The 19,404-nt window shown below is 43.0% G+C and overlaps 1 protein-coding gene across 2 annotated transcripts; it reads left to right on the top strand.

Moving 5' to 3' along the window:
• The first annotated feature begins 707 nt into the window (after positions 1–707).
• LRAT (lecithin retinol acyltransferase) lies at positions 708–10,848 on the top strand. 2 transcript variants are annotated; one of them, XM_019977984.2, is made up of 2 exons: positions 708–2,849; positions 3,017–5,001. In XM_019977984.2, the coding sequence occupies exons 1-2, from the start codon at positions 2,310–2,312 to the stop codon at positions 3,131–3,133; spliced, it is 657 nt and encodes a 218-aa protein (XP_019833543.1). In that variant the 5' UTR covers positions 708–2,309; the 3' UTR covers positions 3,134–5,001. The 2 variants fall into 2 exon arrangements, with proteins under 2 accessions (XP_019833543.1, XP_019833541.1); XM_019977982.2 differs by lacking the exon at positions 3,017–5,001 and adding an exon at positions 7,083–10,848 and having other exon boundaries at positions 1,112–2,849.
• Positions 10,849–19,404: the final 8,556 nt, after the last annotated feature.

The following is a 19,404-nucleotide window of genomic DNA, read 5'->3' as shown; positions in this document are numbered from 1 at the left end:
ATGTATTCTGCTTCATATCACTCTCATCTCTCTCTCTCTCTCTTTTTTCTTTCGTTAAGTGACTCCCTTTTCAGAGGCGGCGGTCCAAAAATTAACCTTACTGGGAAAGAGAAAAATCAAATGCAAATCGGCTTGGCGCTGCCTGACTCACAAAACGCCCTGGGGATGCGACTACGTGATTTTTCCTTAAAAAAAAATTTTTTTCCCCCTCTCTCTGAAGGAGTGAAACTGCCTGCCGTGAGGAGGTTCTCCTTGATTTTGCCTCCAGTAAATTCACCGGGTGCAGACTGCCTTAGCGTTTTAAATCGGGTTAGTGACCACTAGAGACGGAAATCGCTAATTACCAAGTCCCTTTTGATCTCCCCGGGCCGTTTGGCTCTTGACCCTGGAGGCTCCAGTATCCGTACTTTCCCAGAACTGGACCAGAGCGGCGAGACCAGAGCCGGGTCTACAGTTAACGTGTACGCCAAGGTCTGGATCGGACTGCTAAAAATGTCCACAGACATCCCAGAGTTGCAGACCTCGGGAGCTGGTGTGCTGCTGGACGTTAACTAGCGCCTGTGTGTCCAGGAGTTTGATTAAGCTATCCGCTAACCGCACTTTTATTTAAATTTGGGGCTAAGAATGGGGAAATAATATATTAAAATTTCCTCATCCACTGCCTCTCCCCTCTAACGCACCTTCGTTTTTCGATTTTTTTTTTTTTTTTTGTGGAAAATGGAATTTTCTTCTCTTTGCTGGGACTAAAATGTGATTCGAAATAGTTTGTGAGATGAACAAAAGTCACCAGCCAGCCGGACGTCTAGGGCAGAGCGCTGACGGTAGAGGAGTGAGAGCGAAGGGTTGGTGTGGGAGGATAATGGGGAGCCGGCCTCCTCCCCGTCTGGTCTCCATTCCCCTCCGTCTTCCAGGTAAAACGGCTTTCCCTTAATCCATCACCTGCTGGGAGCGCCCTTCCCCAGGCAAGCGGAGAATTTGTTAGCTGCCAGAACCTGTTAGCTCTGTTCGGGGCGGCTTTGTGGAGCCAAACGAGGCTCCTTGCATTGTGGCCTTTGTCCGAGGAATTTAAGTATTTACATAATGCGTGAGCGCGGAACTCGGCGATGGGTCGGGACTCGGCGTGTGGAGACGCGCGTACTCGGCAACCGCGGCGCCCTGGCGCGCGTGCGCCCAGGAACCAGCTCGCTGTGCGCGGGCTCAGGGCGCGCAGGTCCTGAGAGCAGCGCCCCTTGCTCGGTCATCTCCCGGGGGCTGCGCTGTAAGAGGCGAAGTTTCGGTGAATGAATCGAAGAAGCTGGATCCATGAGACTCTGAAGCTGGAATAATTAACTCGGTTTTCTAGGAGAATGTTGGGCGCTTCGTCGTTTTACTTGCTGACCCGCTCGGGTTCCGATCACTCGCGGGGTCGCTTCCCACCCGCGCGCCAGCGGACAGCGAGGGACATTTAAAGGGGAGAAGAGTGCGCGGTGTGCAGGACCACTGCTCTGCGGAGTTTAGGAAGGAATCTGGAGGCTTTCGAGGCGCGCACACTTCTCAGAGTAAATGCAGATACTTTAGGAAGCCGACGTCTCCGAGTATCCAACCTTTTGGAGAGAGGTGGCTCTACTCAGAAATCTCGCCCAAGGCGACTCTCCACCAAAAACGTCCCGGAGGTACCCAGAACGCTCCCCAATCTAGCAGGTGCAAGATCTCTTATGCGGCCTCTACTTTCCAAAGCCGGCCGCTGAGGCGGAAGTGCTACGGGATGGATTTCAAAGAGGAGCCCGCACTGGAAGGGGTGGCTAGGCAGACCCTCGAAGCCCAGAAGCGGCCCGCCCTTTCCACGGGGCCTGCGGGCTGGCGCCGCCCCTGAGCGAGCGCGCTCTTCGCGGGTCCCAATCAGCTCTCTCGCCGGTCTGTGACGGCATTCGGCCCCGCCCCCTCGACGGAGATAAATACATTGGCAAAGGCTCCGTCGCGAGCAGCGCGTGCGGCCCTGCGCCCCGGCCCGGCCTCCAGGTGCACTGTATATACATAGCATCCAGCTTGTAGGGCAGGTTCCGCTGTCCCCGCGGTCAGCCGCGGCCAGCTCCGCATCCTCCTCAGTCCCGCGTGCGGTGCGGCCAAGCCGAGCCGATCTCCAGGCTTCTCGCCTTCTTCTTTTTCTCTCCCTCCCTCCTCCGCAGGTGACATGTCCCGCGGCACTGGCCGGCCGGCTTGCCAGTGAGCAGCGGCGCAGCGCCCCTGTTCGGCCAGCGCAACTTGCCTGGCTCCGCGCGGCTGGTGCCGGAGAACGGCGGTGCCCTCGCCACAAGACTCTTCCCTACAGGATGAAGAACCCAATGCTGGAGGCCGTGTCGCTCGTGCTGGAGAAGCTACTCTTCATCTCCTACTTCAAGTTCTTCAGTTCAGGCGCCCCGGGCGAAGACAAGGCGGGGAACACTTTATATGAGATCAGCTCTTTTCTCCGCGGTGACGTGCTGGAGGTGCCTCGGACCCACCTGACGCACTATGGCATCTACCTGGGCGACAACCGTGTCGCCCACATGATGCCCGATATCCTGTTGGCCCTGACTGACGACAAAGGGCTCACGCAGAAAGTGGTCTCCAACAAGCGTCTCATCCTAGGCGTCATTGGCAGGGTGGCCAGCATCCGCGTGGACACCGTGGAGGACTTCGCCTACGGAGCCGAGATCCTGGTGAATCACCTGGACAGGTCCCTCAAGAAGAAGGCGCTGCTCAACGAAGAGGTGGCGCAGAGGGCAGAGAAGCTGCTGGGCATAACTCCCTACAGCCTACTTTGGAACAACTGCGAGCATTTCGTCACCTACTGCAGGTTCGGCACCGCGATTAGCCCCCAGGCCGACAAGGTACCACGTGTGACTCTAACCCCGGTGGGCTCGGTGGGGACACTCCCTCCCTTCCCTAAACTTTCCTCACCCCTGGGAGCAGGGATTGGGTTCTAGATTTAGTAACGAACCTTCTGCTGTTCCTCAGGAAAGCGAAGTAAATAAATAAATGGCAATGTGCCTTGCAGGATATCTCGAAATGCACGGCGCAAGAGTGTGGCAATGCAGTACCGCTGCCAGCAACGCCAGAGAGCTGCCCAGTTATTGCTGCAGAAGTCATCAGGGTGTCCACCCAGCGTAGTTGAAATGACAAGGGCGAGTGACTAGGAGGGTCACAGAAAATCTGTCGCCGTATGCTTGCAACTTTACCCAAGAATTGGCAGTTGGAAGGAAGGTGTCCAGAGTTTATATTTAATCTATAACACTGTCTAGTACAAGTTGTTGTGCCTTTAAAACAAGGAAGCATGCCCGTTTTCCCTATGAGCTGCAGAGAGAGAATTCTCTTTGCTTAATATAAACTACCAAAATATCCATTAAGAAGACCTCCCTGGTAGGTCTCTTACTCCTGTGGCTGAGCTTAAGGGAAATCTTCTCCTTGGTATTCTGCATTTCTTTTATGCTGGCTTTAATCCCCATTTAGACTTCCCCATTGTTAAGCATCCTATATCTACTAGCCCCACAGTTGGGTTGGAGTGTTTCAGAGTTCCCCAGAGATTAAAACAATTAGTTTTCCAGAAGAGTCATTAACTGTTGGAAGGTAATTTTATGGGTACTTTAAAAAAAGGGGGGGGGGGAACTGTTAGAATTTAAGATGATTAAATTAGCTACAAAGCCAAAGGAAAAAATAGTGGATTTTTTATTGCCTTTTGATACCTCTTAACTTATAAAATTCACATTTTAAGCCTGCAATTTCATTTGCAGTTGAAAGTCTTAACCTTCTCTGCAGTTGCTAAAGAGGTGCTGTTAGTGTGCATCCTTTACAATGAAAATCTGGGCACTCACATAATACGTTTCATTTATACTCTTCATGTCTAGATACGTTGGGACCGAAAGAGTCTAAGTCCATGTAACCAGTTTTTTTATTTTTCCACATCTTAATTTTTTGACCCACATGGGAAAATCTTTCCTCTTTAGGAGAGCATGAAAGTATAGTGCTTGTTTACATCCATATATGAAACTCCTTACAGAATATTTATAAAGCCGTAACAGACTCAATCTAGGAATTCTAAGTAAAATAAAAATACAGTTACAGCACTGTGCAGTGATTCAAGAATCACAGCTTCAGTCCAGGCCTGTTTAGAAATGAGCTTCACCACATTTACAAACACTGGCTCCAAAAGTGTTCAAAAGGAAACACGTCAGATTTACTTAGGACCGAAGCAAGTCATTTCTCTAAGGAAAAACAGTATTTCCCTCCCATAATTAGGAGTTACCCTTTCATGGAATACATATAACACTGTATTATATATTTCTACAAAAAAATAGTACAAGTGCTTTTTTAAGGTAGTAAAATATTTAATCTGCATAAATAACTAGTTGGAACAGTTTTTCCTCTTTGGAAACTTTTTAAGGTTTTATAGAAGTAGAGAAGTGCTTTAATTGCTGTTGCTGCATAGCACCTCTTGTGAAACTGAGTTTTTGTCTTCACTTTGAATGGTCTAACAAACAATTTGGCCACACAGTAGATTTCCTAGGGGGAAAAAAAAAATCCCCATCCCAAATTTTCCAATTCTAAGGACTGTTTTTGAACATGCCCTGAGAGAAGTAGGTCATTAGTACTGAAGGAGGACTGGCTTTTATTTTCTAGAAACATAAGGACTGACTTGATTCTGGGACTGGTGGTTGAGTTCTCCATATATACAACTATCATCAGCTTAACATGTCTCACTTAAATTTGTGTTGATAAAATCTCTCAAGAGCACTTTCCCTCATGAAAACACTACAGTTAATATGAAAGTGAACTGGAAGAAAATCTTTTTTTTTTCCCTTTGGCAGTGATTTTTTTTTTTTATACAAGCTTAGAAAATGGAAAATTAAACCATTTTATAACAATTTCAGTATTTCATAAGCTATAAAGCCCTTTAATTAGTAACTATTATTATTTCTTATGCTTTTTTTTCTTTGCTGGTATTACTTTGCATTGCCAAAATGAATACCTGTACCCCCTTTTAATTTGCAGGGATTTGTTGCTCAAAGGTGCCCCTACAGGCTTCTTAACATTAATCCAGAACTAGAGGGCATTTCCTACCATGGAGCAACCCAGAGGTGCCTCCTGGACAGGACATTAGAAATGAGATGATCCTCTTACGGGGGAAAGAAAGTCCACAATGATTCTGTGTTGGTCTAAATTAAATATTATTGGGAAAAAAGGTAAAAGAAGAATGACTATATCAAGACAGTATTCTTATTTACTTAAATGTACGTGTGTGTATGTTTTCAGTTGTGTCCAACACTTTGTGACCCCACAGACTGTAGCTCTCCAGGCTCCTCTGTCCATGGAATTTTCCAGGAAAGACTACTGGAGTGGGTTGCCAACCCAGGGATTGAACACATGTCTCCTACATCTCCTGCATGGCAGGAGGAGTCTTTACTGCTGTGCCACCTGGGAAGCCCACCTAAATGTATATTTCCCCATTATTTGCCAAACAGCTTTTCTTACTATCCTGAAAACTTTATTCAGTTTGATCCTTATCTCCTCATCACTTGAAAATTATGTATTTGTTACTCAGTATCTTGTTTAGTAGAAAGAGACAAATCATGTTTGACACACAAAAAGAATGATATATAGATAACCAGCTGGAAATTTTATATTTGTTGACATACTGTATAAAAATATTGACAGAGACAGCCTTGCAGTGAAGGTTGTGTGTTAAAATATATTGGACTTGTTTCTGCAATGCAGGAGACATGGGTTCGATCCCTGGGTCAGGAAGATAAAGGGAATGCTTACCCACTCCAGTATTCTTGCCTGGAGAATTCCATGGACAGAGGAACCCGTGGGCTACAGTCCATGGGGTTGCAAAGAGCTGGACACACTGAGCGACTAACACTTTCACGTTCATTCTATCCATTAAGAATTTGGAAACGTGGCTGTCCAGAACTACATCTGGACACTGATGAAAGAAATCAAAGAGGAGACTCTAAAAGCATATACAGTGTCATCTAGAAAAGGAGCTTAAAGCCAAGTTCTTAGTTTTCAGTTGTATCCCCAACTCTTTGTGACCCCATGAACTGTAGCCCATCAGGCTACATGGGATTTTCAGGTGAGAATACTGCAGTGGGTTGCCATTTTCTTCTCTAGGGGATCTTCCCAACCCAGGGATCAAACCTGGGTCTAATGCATTGCAGGCAGATTCTTCACTAGCTGAGAACAAGTAGGAAACTCTTATCAAAATGGAGCAATTAATTGCTAAATTCTGCCCCAACAGTGATGAGGTAGAGATAACTGTCAAGATCTAGCAGTGAAAATAATCATTGTAATACTTTACATTTATACAGCATGCAGATGAATGCAGAGTACTTTTGCTAAATCTCATTTGATCCTCACAACAACCTCAGTATTTGCATGGAGGAGAAAAAGGTAGTCTGGACAGGTTAAATAATTAAGAGTGATCCAGGCAATACTTCCGAGAAAAATTAGTTTTCTAAGAAAAAAATACATATCTTAGAAGAATGCATTCTTCAGCGGGTAAAGATCTCATTTATTTTTATCTCCAGCAGCCAATTTTCAATTTCAACTGATCGTGACTTTATTTTGGCAGGAAACAGGATATGACAATAAAATCAGACTTTCGATGCCTTTAGATTTTGAGGCTTATCAGAAATTTATCATCAGAAGTATTACCAAATTTTAGAATGGTGAGGTGTAGGAATCAAAGTCACCAATAATGATGGGCTAAATTCTATTTGCTCAGGATCATTTTACTTTTGAATATGTTATTGTTATTGAGAGGCAATTTAGTGTTGTTTTTAACCTTTAATCCTGAATGACTTTCATGTGGTTATATTCTCTGTAGTTTTCTGTAGATGTTCTGCATTTACAAGGGCAAGTGCCTGAAGTATTATTTCAGCCACTATGGGATGTGGCATCAGGAAACTGAACTGTTAACAACTTAAATTCTTCCCTAAGTTGTGAGAGAAATTCTAGTTCTTCTGGTGACAGGGAATAGCTGGAAAAGTTGTGCTCTACTGTTTGGTATGTATGATTCTTCTTAGGTTTAGCCTTTTCTAATATTCTTAAATTTTATTTTCCAGTTTTGTGAGAATGTGAAGATAATTATTCGTGATCAGAGAAGCGTCCTTGCTTCTGCAGTCTTGGGATTGGCGTCTATATTCTGTCTGGGCTTGACATCATATACCACTCTTCCTGCAATTTTTATTCCATTCTTTTTATGGATGGCTGGCTAACTTCATACTCCTGTGTCAGTGTATGGATTCTCTGTATAGAAATGTTTATATTTATATAGCACAAATCAATATAAGCATTATCGAGAAAAATGTGACCTATAATAATGTGTGCTGGATAAAAATGTGATTAAGAATGACACAAAGTGCTTACCATGTAAGCCCAAGGATGGAGGCTTTCTGAATCTTTCCAGGCAGTTCCATTCCCAGGCATCGTGAGTCTTGGAAACATGACGGCTTGTGCTAGAATTCACTGTTATAAGAAAACCAGCCTGTAAGGTGATGGCCACAGGAGATTATTTGCTATTCTTTTTCTCCTATAATCATTGTTCTTCTCTGTTAAGCCTGAATTAGAAGATTGGAAAATTTGTTGAATGAGACCCCTAACTATTGTAAATTTATACTATTTCATTGAAAATTTTATGTTAAACGAAAATAATTTCCCTTATTCAGATGAAAGCATGTTTGATGATTGGCCAAAAAAAAATCACATTTTCTTTGTGTATTATATATAATTTCTAGTAAGTCAAGAATAATTTCATTTCTTGAAACAATATTGGCAAAGTTAAGGTTTAATGATAAAATAACTGACCAGAACTATAGAAATATGTTTTCTTGCAGAAATAGCTAATAATACTATAGTTTTGATAGGGCCTTACTTAATAGGAAGCCTGGCATTCATTTTTTTTTCCCTTTTATGTGTCACTGTAGTTACTTTAAACCACTCTGAGAGGAAAATGGACATAGGATTGAAGTAAGTTGGGTACTTGGAGAGTGTATGTGCCAATTAAATACACAGATGTATTGAGTCCATGTACTCGGACCGATGTACTGAGACTGAGTACAAGTATTGAGACATGTACTCAGACTAACAAATTGTTTGCTCTGAATTGCTTTACTGTCACAGCAGTGTAGTTAGTACAGAGCATTGGTGGAGGTGAACATAAAAGCACATTCAATCCATTTTTTTGCATTTATAGTGTAACTTGCATGTATGTCATTGGATGGTTTAATTTTAAAGCACTTACTAATGCACTGTATAATTTTTAAAAGCCCTGGCATTTTTCTTCTAGTTAGGTTTCTCCATTTCATTACCAAGTCAGTATAGTTTACATCCTTAAAAGAATGATGCTTCAGCAATATATAAAAACCCAAGCAAGTAAGACTAAGGGAAATAGCTGTTAGAAGTCATTTTTAAGTGTCTTAATACTACCAAGTGTGTAAGTTGATTACACAGAGCCTGTTTTAATGTCAGAGTTGAGATGCAGCAATGTTAAAGCAAGTGTGCAAGTACTTTTGCAAAATCACCAAATTCTAAAAACTAAGCTACAAGCCTATAAACTATCAAGAATCAGAAAATAATGAGTCACATAATGAGCGGTATGAGGAGGGCAGGGTTGGTAACTCAATGATCCAATCAGAACAAATTTAAGAGTAAATTTTAGTATATTTGATGTTTTATCACCACTAATTTACCAACAACAAATTCAGTTAAATAGTGACTAAACTTTGTATTTAATCATTTAAATGTGTTGAATACTTAAAACATGAAATGACAACACCACAGAATGAAGTGTTCTATGGGCCTATTCCAACCACTTAAAGTTATTCTTAGTGTGTATACATAAACACAACCACTATGAGAACTTCATTGTATTAGTGGTTTTTCACTTACTGTATATTACTTATGTAGCAATTGTTTATAAATAAACTAATTTAAACATATGGTTGTCCTCATGAATAATTTACACCTTTCTTCAGACTTTAGTATTGTAGGTAGCAAAAAAATCACTGTGTATTGTTAAATCTGTGTTCAAAGATCATGATCTCTCATTAAAAGCTAAGGGAAGTATTTAAGGTTGAAACTAACCTAATAGTCTTGACTCGCTTCATATCCTTAAAGCAAGATTCAATGCATCTTTCATTTATGTGCTCGTTATGTGTCAGACATTGACCTGTTGCAATTTCATGGTCTAGAATTCATGTTTGTTAACTACCTATATTAGAGTATACACAGTGCTATGGGAAAACAAAGAGAAGAACTCTTCCTGAAGGGTCAGAGAAATGTGTGTGAAGGAGGCAGTGCCAGCATCAGGCAGAGAAATAGAAAGAGGGGATCTCATCATACTGATGTGTCCTGTTACTTGTGGGAAAAGGGAATGGGAAGGAAGGTCTTATTCCCGGGAGTTGTTGACCTTCTTAGGAGAAAAGGAGAGTTTTTATTTTGTTGTGCTCAGTTTAATTGGTTGTTTAATGGGAAGAAAAAGAAGCATACATCCTTGATTGTGGTTATGGAAGAAACCCTGAGCCATTAATGTCTCTAGTGAATTGCTCTGGGCTTCATTAGGTAAAATTCATCCTTAAAATCCTACAAATTTTTACTCTAACTTGTGAAATGATAATCCAGTAGTGACTGATGCAGTTTTTGGTTGCTTATTTGTTCTTTGCCATACCTAGCTAAAGGTTGAACAGGACCAGCCAGGGCTAAGATGAAGCAATGCAAGTGCTGAGGGTGAAAAGATGAATGGGACATGGACCTTTTCCTCAAAGCTGATGGTCTCATGAGCACAGAAGGACACAGTAAGGCTTTCTGCAACAGAGCTGACTGAAGGCACAGAGAAAGAAGTGGTTCATTTTCACTGATATGGCCAAAATTATAGGGATTGCACTGAGACTTGAAAAATGGGAGTGCTTTCCAAAAGTACAAATTTGGGGTAAGGCATTTTACACATTGGGGACAGCATGAGCAAAAAGGCATGAGAACTGCCCCCACCAAGCCTGGCTCAAAAGAGTGAGGTACTTTCTTATTCTGGGACTGGAAGCCCAAAACTGCATGGGGGCATTTGGGCAAGTGCAAGAGGCCAGAGCAGAGCAGAGGCGGTGAGCAGAGGTGCCAGGAGAGAGTGATCAGGTGGAGCAAGTCTTGTGTAGACCAAGTTAAGACTTTATGAACCGGCAATAGAGACTTGGGGCTCAGAAAGACAACTCCCAAAAACATGTAGGTAAATGGACGCATGGGGCAAGACAACAAGGGACTAGTTATGATAACTAGTTATGAGTTAGGAATGGTTCTCAATCTCTAAAATAATGGCCTGTGATTGTAAGGGTGGAGAACAAACGTGTCAAGGAAATGTCAGCGGACGTTAGCCAAATTCTGACTCATGAGTAATTCCTGGTGGAGTGTCTGGGAAGAATCATGTATCTTTCCTTCTTGCCAGAAGGCTGGTTCCTGAAAAATACATGTGATGACTGGGTATAAATTATACATTTTAGATCTTTGTTTTGCTAAATGTGTTCCTTGTCAAGAACAAGCAAATAAGTATGAATTTGTTGTTTAAAAAATATTTTTTTTAGTATATAGATATATTTCATATTTTTCCATTTTCTATTTCATAATATTACTGTCAAGTATCAAAAATATTTTCCAACAATATCAAAGTTATGCCAAAGGCAAAAGTCTTTTATTATAGATGAGAAGTCTATGAGAAATGATGGTTGCTAATCTTCTATTTTATATAATCTGTTTAGAGAGTTTTATCTAACTGGATACGTCAGCTCAACTAATTTTACATTTGGTATACATGCATGTTCAATAAAAGCAGATTTTCATACTGTCCCCTCTTGTCTTTGAATTTGAAATGCATGAAAGTAGATAACAAACTTTCTTGAAAATGGTAGCCTGAAAGTTTTTGCCTCTCAAAGCTTTCTTTACTGAACATAGTTTTATATGTTTGAAATTAAAACATCTTGTGAATCTTCCTTCAGATTGATATAATCTATGTTATTTACATCTTGAAGCCTACCTTGACTATGTAGAAAAGGGTCCTGTGTAATATGAAATCACGAATCCCTTCTCCATTCTACAAAATCAACAAGAACAAACAGAGTCACAGGCATGAACTCTAGAATCAGATGTGTGACGTGTAACGACCGAGGCAGTGGCCACAGGTGCGGTGAAGGTGAGGTGTCAGTAGGAGCAAGTCCCAGCCCAGTCCTGAAATAAATTCATGGCATAGCAAGGACCACAGAAGTTACTGGGCTGAACCCTTAAACATCTGACCACATTTCAGAGGTGGAAAATCAGGTAGGGATTGAGATACTTTGTGGTTATGCAAATAAACTAGAGCCAGATCCAAAGCTTGACTCTAGCTTTCTTTCCACTGCAGCTCGCTGAGGCTTCCCATAAACAGGACAAGCTTTTCTTCAATGAATGTGTTAATTTCTTGCAGACCTTCTATGTCCTCCATATACAGGGCCATATAGGAATGCACTAGTTAGAATCTTAGTCCTAGTTGCGCAGTCTAAGGAGAAAGAATGGAAGTTCAACAGATTTTAAAACTGATAATTTTGTACAGGTGTCAGAGAACAGACAGACAAGACCTGTCTACTGGAGGCAGTAAAGGAGAGGGAGGGTGGCAGAGAATTCTTCATTGACACTTTAACTGAGCAGTAAGACTACAAACATTTAAAGTGACAAGTCCCTTTTCCTGGCCATTGCAGGCACCTGGAGCAGTAAATACAAAGGCACAGAGTCATGAGACTCCCCTGCAGTTGGATTGCTGCTAGTTATTAAGAAAAATCACCTGCGTTCACATTGTTGCTTTGAGAGAAAGGTGCCCAGTACTATTACAAAGACCTCACAGTTCTTTTGAGGAAGAACAGCTCTGCTCAGATGCTTCTAGAGACAAGAGCCAAGATCCTGGAAGGCTTGACACTGTAAAAGTCTTAAGAGCGAAGGAAGTGTTTCCTAAACTTTCCAAGTCACTCTGGTGAGTCTAATAAGCTGGCAATCTTGCAAAACACATGATGAATGGGGGTGGAATTAGATTGTGAGGAAAAGAAACAACGTTTTATGGAAAGATTTATTTAAGGTAGATGGAGAAGGGGGAAGTACAGGGACTTCCTCAAACAGATGAGTGGCCCCGTGTCCTGTCAGCTCACAGCTGCTCCTGGGTCCCAGCAGCGATCCTGGTGCCATCCTCCTCCTGACTCTGGACACTGTCCTGATACTTCTTCCCATGGAGTTTTAGCTGGTACTCCCGGGGCTGCTGACCTGCTGCTCCCAATGCTGAGTGTGTCACTGCGTCTGCTACCTCATGGCTTCCCTCAACTCCTTTCCTCTGTGTTTCACTTCCGCTTCACTCTCCTGGGTAAAGTCTCTCACTGAAAACTGCCAAAGGATCTAATTAGGCTGACTAGTAATGGTGCCTGGAAAACCCCATGGACGGAGGAGCCTGGTGGGCCGTAATCCATGGGGTCACTAGGAGTCGGACACGACTGAGGGACTTCACTTTCACTTTTCAGTTTCATGCATTGGAGAAGGAAATGGCAACCTACTCCAGTGTTTTTGCCTGGAGAATCCCAGGGACGGGGGAGCCTGGTGGGAAGCCGTCTATGGGGTCACACAGAGTTGGACACGACTGAAGTGACTTAGCAGTAATGGTGCAATATTGGTACTCACAATGAACAAAGTTCTCAAGCCAGGCTGCCTCATGGGCCAGTGAACCCTCTCATATCCTTTTTAGATTAGATACCTTCAGATCCTCCCGGCCAACGCCCCTGGCCTCGGGTGGCAGCCGGGAGGACCAACCCCACGTCTGAGGAGCGGTGGCTGCGGGGGCACAGGAGGGCCTAGAGGAGCTATCCCACGTTGAAGGTCAGGAAGGGCGGCGGTGAAGAGATACCCCTCGTCCAAGGTAAGGAGTAGCGGCTATGCTTTGCTGGAGCAGCCGTGAAGAGAAACCCCACGCCCAAGGTAAGAGAAACCCAAGTAAGATGATAGGTGTTGCAAGAGGGCATCAGAGGGCAGACACACTGAAACCACACTCACAGAAAACTAGTCAATCTAATCACACTAGGACCACAGCCTTGTCTAACTCAGTGAAACTAAGCCATGCCCCTGGGGCCACCCAAGACGGGTGGGTCATGGTGGAGAGATCTGACAGAATGTGGTCCACTGGAGAAGGAAATGGCAAACCACTTCAGTATTCTTGCCTTGAGAACCCCATGAACAGTATGAAAAGGCAAAATGATAGGATACTGAAAGAGGAACTCTCCAGGTCAGTAGGGGCCCAATATGCTACTGGAGATGAGTGGAGAAATAACTCCAGAAAGAATGAAGGGATGGAGCCAAAGCAAAAACAATACCCAGCTGTGGATGTGACTGGTGATAGAAGAAAGGTCCGATGCTGTAAAGAGCAATATTTCATAGGAACCTGGAATGTTAAGTCTATGAATCAAGGCAAATTGGAAGTGGTCAAACAAGACATGGCAAGAGTGAATGTAGACGTTCTAGGAATCAGCAAACTAAAATGGACTGGAATGGGTGAATTTAACTCAGATGACCATTACATCTACTACCCCGGGCAGGAATCCCTCAGAAGAAATGGAGTAGCCATCATGGTCAACAAAAGAGTCCAAAATGCAGTACTTGGATGCAATCTCAAAAACGACACAATGATCTCTGTTCATTTCCAAGGCAAACCATTCAATATCACAGTAATCCAAGTCTATGCCCCAACCAGTAACACTGAAGAAGCTGAAGTTGAATGGTTCTATGAAGACCTGCAAGACCTTTTAGAACTAACACCCAAAAAAGATGTCCTTTTCATTATAGGGGACTGGAATGCAAAAGTAGGAAGTCAAGAAACACCTGGAGTAACAGGCAAATTTGGCCTTGGAATACGGAATGAAGCAGGGCAAAGACTAATAGAGTTTTGCCAAGATGATGCACTGGTCAAAACAAACACCCTCTTCCAACAACACAAGAGAAGACTCTACACATAGACATCACCAGATGGTCAACACCGAAATCAGTTTGATTATATTCTTTGCATCCAAAGATGGAGAAGCTCTATACAGTCAACAAAAACAAGACCAGGAGCTGACTGTGGCTCAGATCATGAACTCCTTGCTGCCAAATTCAGACTGAAATTGAAGAAAGTAGGGAAAACCACTAGACCATTCAGGTATGACCTAAATCAAATCCCTTATGATTATACAGTGGAAGTGAGAAATAGTTTTAAGGGACTAGATCTGATAGATAGACTGCCTGATGAACTATGGAATGAAGTTCATGACATTGTACAGGAGACAGGGATCAAGATCATCCCATGGAAAAGAAATGCAAAAAAGCAAAATGCATGTCTGGGGAGGCCTTACAAATAGCTGTGAAAAGAACAGAAGCGAAAAGCAAAGGAGAAAAGGAAAGATATAAGCATCTGAATGCAGAGTTCCAAAGAATACCAAGAAGAGATAAGAAAGCCTTTCTCAGTGATCAATGCAAAGAAATAGAGGAAAACAACAGAATGGGAAAGACCAGAGATCTCTTCAAGAAAATTAGAGCTACCAAGGGAACATTTCATGCAAAGATAGGCTCGATAAAGGACAGAAATAGTATGGACCTAACAGAACCAGAAAATATTAAGAAGAGGTGGCAAGAATACACAGAAGAACTGTACAAAAAATATCTTCACAACCAAGATAATCATGATGGTATGATCACTCACCTAGAGCCAGACATCCTGGAATGTGAAGTCAACTGGGCCTTAGAAAGCATCACTACAAACAAAGCTAGTGGAGGTGATGGAATTGCAGTTGAGCTATTTCAAATCCTGAAAGATGATGCTGTGAAAGTGTTACACTCAATATGCCAGCAAATTTGGAAAACTCAGCAGTGGTCACAGGACTGAAACAGGTCAGTTTTTATTCCAATCCCAAAGAAAGGTAATGCCAAAGAATGCTCAAACTACCACACAATTGCACTCATCTCACATGCTAGTAAAGTAATGCTCAAAATTCTCCAAGCCAGGCTTCAGCTATATGTGAACCATGAACTGCCTGATGTTCAAGCTGGTTTTAGAAAAGGCAGAGGAACCAGAGACCAAATTGCCAACATCTGCTGGATCATTGAAAAAGCAAGAGAGTTCCAGAAAAACATCTATTTCTGCTTTATTGACTATGCCAAAGCCTTTGACTGTGTGGATCACAATAAACTGTGGAAAATTCTGAAAGAGATGGGAATACCAGACCATCTGACCTGCCTCTTGAGAAACCTCTATGCAGGTCAGGAAGCAACAGTTAGAACTGGACATGGAACAACAGACTGGTTCCAAATAGGAAAAGGAGTACGTCAAGGCTGTATATTATCACCCTGTTTATTTAACTTATATGCAGAGTACATCATAAGAAATGCTGGACTGGAAGAAACACAAGCTGGAATCAAGATTGCCAGAAGAAATATCAATAACCTCAGATATGCAGATGATACCACCCTTGTGGCAGAAAGTGAAGAGGAACTAAAAAGCCTCTTGATGAAAGTGAAAGTGGAGAGTGAAAAAGTTGGCTTAAAGCTCAACATTCAGAAAATGAAGATCATGGCATCCGGTCCCATCACTTCATGGGAAATAGATGGGGAAACAGTGGAAACAGTGTCAGACTTTATTTTTTTGGGCTCCAAAATCACTGCAGATGGTGACTGCAGCCATGAAATTAAAAGACACTTACTCCTTGGGAGGAAAGTTATGACCAACCTAGACAGCATATTCAAAAGCAGAGACATTACTTTGCCAACAAAGGTCCGTCTAGTCAAGGCTGTGGTTTTTCCTGTGGTCATGTATGGATGTGAGAGTTGGACTGTGAAGAAGGCTGAGCACCGAAGAATTGATGCTTTTGAACTGTGGTGTTGGAGAAGACTCTTGAGAGTCCCTTGGACTGCAAGGAGATCCAACCAGTCCATTCTGAAGGAGATCAGCCCTGGGATTTCTTTGGAGGGAATGATGCTGAAGCGAAACTCCAGTACTTTGGCCACCTCATGTGAAGAGTTGACTCATTGGAAAAGACTCTGATGCTGGGAGGGATTGGGGGCAGGAGGAGAAGGGGACAACTGAGGATGAGATGGCTGGATGGCATCACTGACTCAATGGATGTGAGTCTGAGTGAACTCTGGGTGTTGGTGATGGACAGGGAGGCCTGGCGTGCTGCGATTCATGTAGTCTCAAAGAGTCGGACACGACTGAGTGACTGAACCGAACCGACCTTCAGATCAGGTCATGACCTTGGCCAATCAGTTGTTGCTGAGTTGTACAACCATGGTCTCCAAGGCGTGGTGGAGCTACTCTAAGAAGCTATTTGTAACTGATTTTCCTTCACAGATAGCTATCAGCCAGGTTAGATGGGAGAGTAGTACCTGACCGTCACCTTTGAGAGTTCAGTCTGCAATAATATAGAGGATGGATTGCTCAATGAAACTTAACACAAAGGACATACATTCTGTCACCTAGATGTAGGACAGAAATGATGAAGACTGGATGAAAGTCAATGACCGTGAGGATGGAGAGGAAAGAATGGAGTGATTTGAGGGGTGTAAAAGCGGGGGGAGGTATTTCATAAAGGGTCCAACCAAGAACCATGAATCTGTTCTAAGTATTGTCTGGCAAGATGTGTGTGTGTGTGGTGTAATACCTTGTTTTTTCCCTTCCAGTCAGCCTCCGAACTCTTGGGAGGGCCTCACGTTGGCCAACTAAGCCAGAAAGCAGCTGACCAGAAAGCTGAGCATGCACCCTGCTGGGAAATGTAGCTGAGGGCTCACAGGAAAGGCTGGGTGCCCATCAGTATAACTGGTCGTGTTGTGCCATGCTGGCTAATTTGGAGGAGTGGGCCTTGGAAGAAGTAGGATGAGCCTGGTTTTGGATATGCAGTTTGAGTAGCCTAGAGTCGAATAGATGGAAATATAAACAACTGGAAAGTGTAATCTCTCACTCAAAACAGAGCTCAGGGACAGAGATATATTGGGAGTTGTAACAGTGGTGAATGGAGCCAGGCCACGAATATACCATTTGGGGGTGTCTATGAAGAATGAAAATGTAATGGTGGGAGACTACAGTTAGTCATGTCCAACTCTTAGGGACCCCGTGGACTGCAGCCTACCAGGCTCCTCCGTCCATGGGATTTTCCAGGCAAGAGTACTGGAGTGGGTGGCCATTGCCTTCTCCGTTGAAGAATGAAAATGTAATGGTGGGAGACTACAGTCACAAACAAATAAGAGCAAGGAAGAAAGACCAAAAACCTTTTTAGAAGGAGATTGAGGAATAATGGTACAAAGCTTAGAGCAGACCAGGAGACACTATGAGGAACCTACAGAGGGGTGAGTTCTAGAAGATAGTGTATGAATAGTATCAGGATAGAAAAAAGAAAAAGGCTGAAGATGTTCACATTGGACTTGGCAGACAAGGAGTAGAGTGACCTTGATTAGTAAGCACCCGCTATACTAGATGTGGGGTGTTAGTAGTAGGAAGTCAAGATGTACCTGGAGTAACAGGAAATGTTGGCCTTGTAATACAAAATGAAGCAGAGCAAAGGCTAACAGAGTTTTGCCAAGAGAACACACTGGTTATGGCAAATATCCTCTTTAACAATGCAAGAGATGACTCTGCACATGGACATCACCAAATGGTCAATACTAAAATTAGACTGATTATATTCTTTATAGCCAAAGATGGAGAAGCTCTATACAGTCAGCCAAAACAAGACCTGGAGCTGACTGTGGCTCAGATCATGAGCTCCTTACTGCAAAATTCAGGCTTAACTCACAGATACTAGGGGAAACCACTAGACTTATCAGTGGTTTCATTTGATTTCATAAATCAAATCCTTTATGATTATACAGTGGAGGTGATGAATAGATTCAAGTGATTAGATCTGGTAGACAGAGTGCCTGAAGAATTATGGACAGAGGTTTGTAACATGCTATGGGAGATGGTGACCAAAACCATGCAAAGTGGTGGTCTAAGGAGGCAAGAGAATTCCAGAAAAACATCTACTTATGCTTTATATATTACGCCAAAGCCTTTGACTGTGTAGATCACAACAAACTGTGGAAAATTTTTCAAGAGATGGGAATACCAGACCGCCTTACCTGTCTCCTCAGAAATCTATATGCAGGTCAAGAAGCAATAGTTAGAACCAGACATGGAACAACAGACTGGTTCCAAATTGGGAAAGGAATACGTCAAGGCTGTATATTGTCACCCTGCTTATTTAACTTATATGCAGAGTACATCATGTTGGAAGAAAAGCTATGACAAACCTAGACAGCATATTAAAAAGCATACACATTACTTTGACGACAAAGGTCTGTCTAGTCAAAGCTATGGTTTTACCAGTAGTCACTTATGGATGTGAGAGTTGGACTACAAAGAAAGGTGAGTACCAAAGAATTGATGCCTTTGAACTGTGGTGTTAGAGAAGACTCTTGAGAGTCCCTTGGACTGAAAGGAGATCAAACCAGTACATCCTAAAGGAAATCAGTCCTGCATATTCATTGGAATGACTGATGCTGAAGTTGAAGCTCCAATACTTTGGCCACCTGATGTGAAGAACTGACTCCTTCGAAAAGGTCCTGATGCTGGGAAAGATTGAAGGCAGGAGGAGAAGGGGATGACAGGGGATGAGATGGTTGGATGGCATCACTGACTCAATGGACATGAGTTTGAGCAAGCTCCAGGAGTTGGTGATGGACAGGGAGGCCTGGTGTGCTGCAGTCCAGGTGGTAGCACAGTCAGACACGACTGAGCGACTGAACTGAACTGAAGGAGGCCTTTTAAATAGCTGAGAAGAGAAGCAAAAGGCAAAAGAGAAAGGGAAAGATATACCCAACTGAATGCAGAGTTCCAGAGAAGAGCAAGGATAGGTAAGAAAGCCTTCTTAAGTGAACAGTGCAAATAAATGGAGGAAAACAATAGAATTGGAAAGACTATAGATCTCTTTAAGAAAATTGGAGATATCAGGGGCATCTTTCATGCAAAGATGGGCACAATAAAGGACAGAAATGGCAAGGACCTAACAGAAGGAGAAGAGATTAAGAAGAGGTGGCAAGAATACACAGAAGAACTGCACAAAAAAGGTCTTAATGACTCAGATAACCATGATGGTGTGGTTACTCACCTAGAGCCAGACATCCTGGACTGTGAAGCCAAATGGACCATAGGAAGTATTACTACAACCAACGCTAGTGGAGGTGATGGAATTCCAGTTAAGCTATTTCAAGTCCTAAAAGATGATGCTGTTAAAATGCTGAACTCCAATATGCCCGCAAATTTGCAAAATTCAGCAGTGGTCACAGGTCTGGAAAAGGTCAGTTTTCATTCCAATCCCAAAGAAAGGCAACGTCAAA

Source organism: Bos indicus, chromosome 17, assembly GCF_029378745.1.
Source record: "Bos indicus isolate NIAB-ARS_2022 breed Sahiwal x Tharparkar chromosome 17, NIAB-ARS_B.indTharparkar_mat_pri_1.0, whole genome shotgun sequence".
Taxonomy (NCBI): domain Eukaryota; kingdom Metazoa; phylum Chordata; class Mammalia; order Artiodactyla; family Bovidae; genus Bos; species Bos indicus.
The sequence above is the reverse complement of the archived record's forward strand: the minus strand, read 5'-3'. Positions and strand labels throughout refer to the sequence as shown.

Coding starts and splice junctions, on each gene's coding strand:
- LRAT (XM_019977982.2), top strand. CDS start 2,310: ATGAAGAACCCAATGCTGGAGGCCGTGTCGCTCGTGCTGGAGAAGCTA. Junction 2,850..7,082: donor TTAGCCCCCAGGCCGACAAG/GTACCACGTGTG, acceptor TTTATTTTCCAG/TTTTGTGAGAATGTGAAGAT.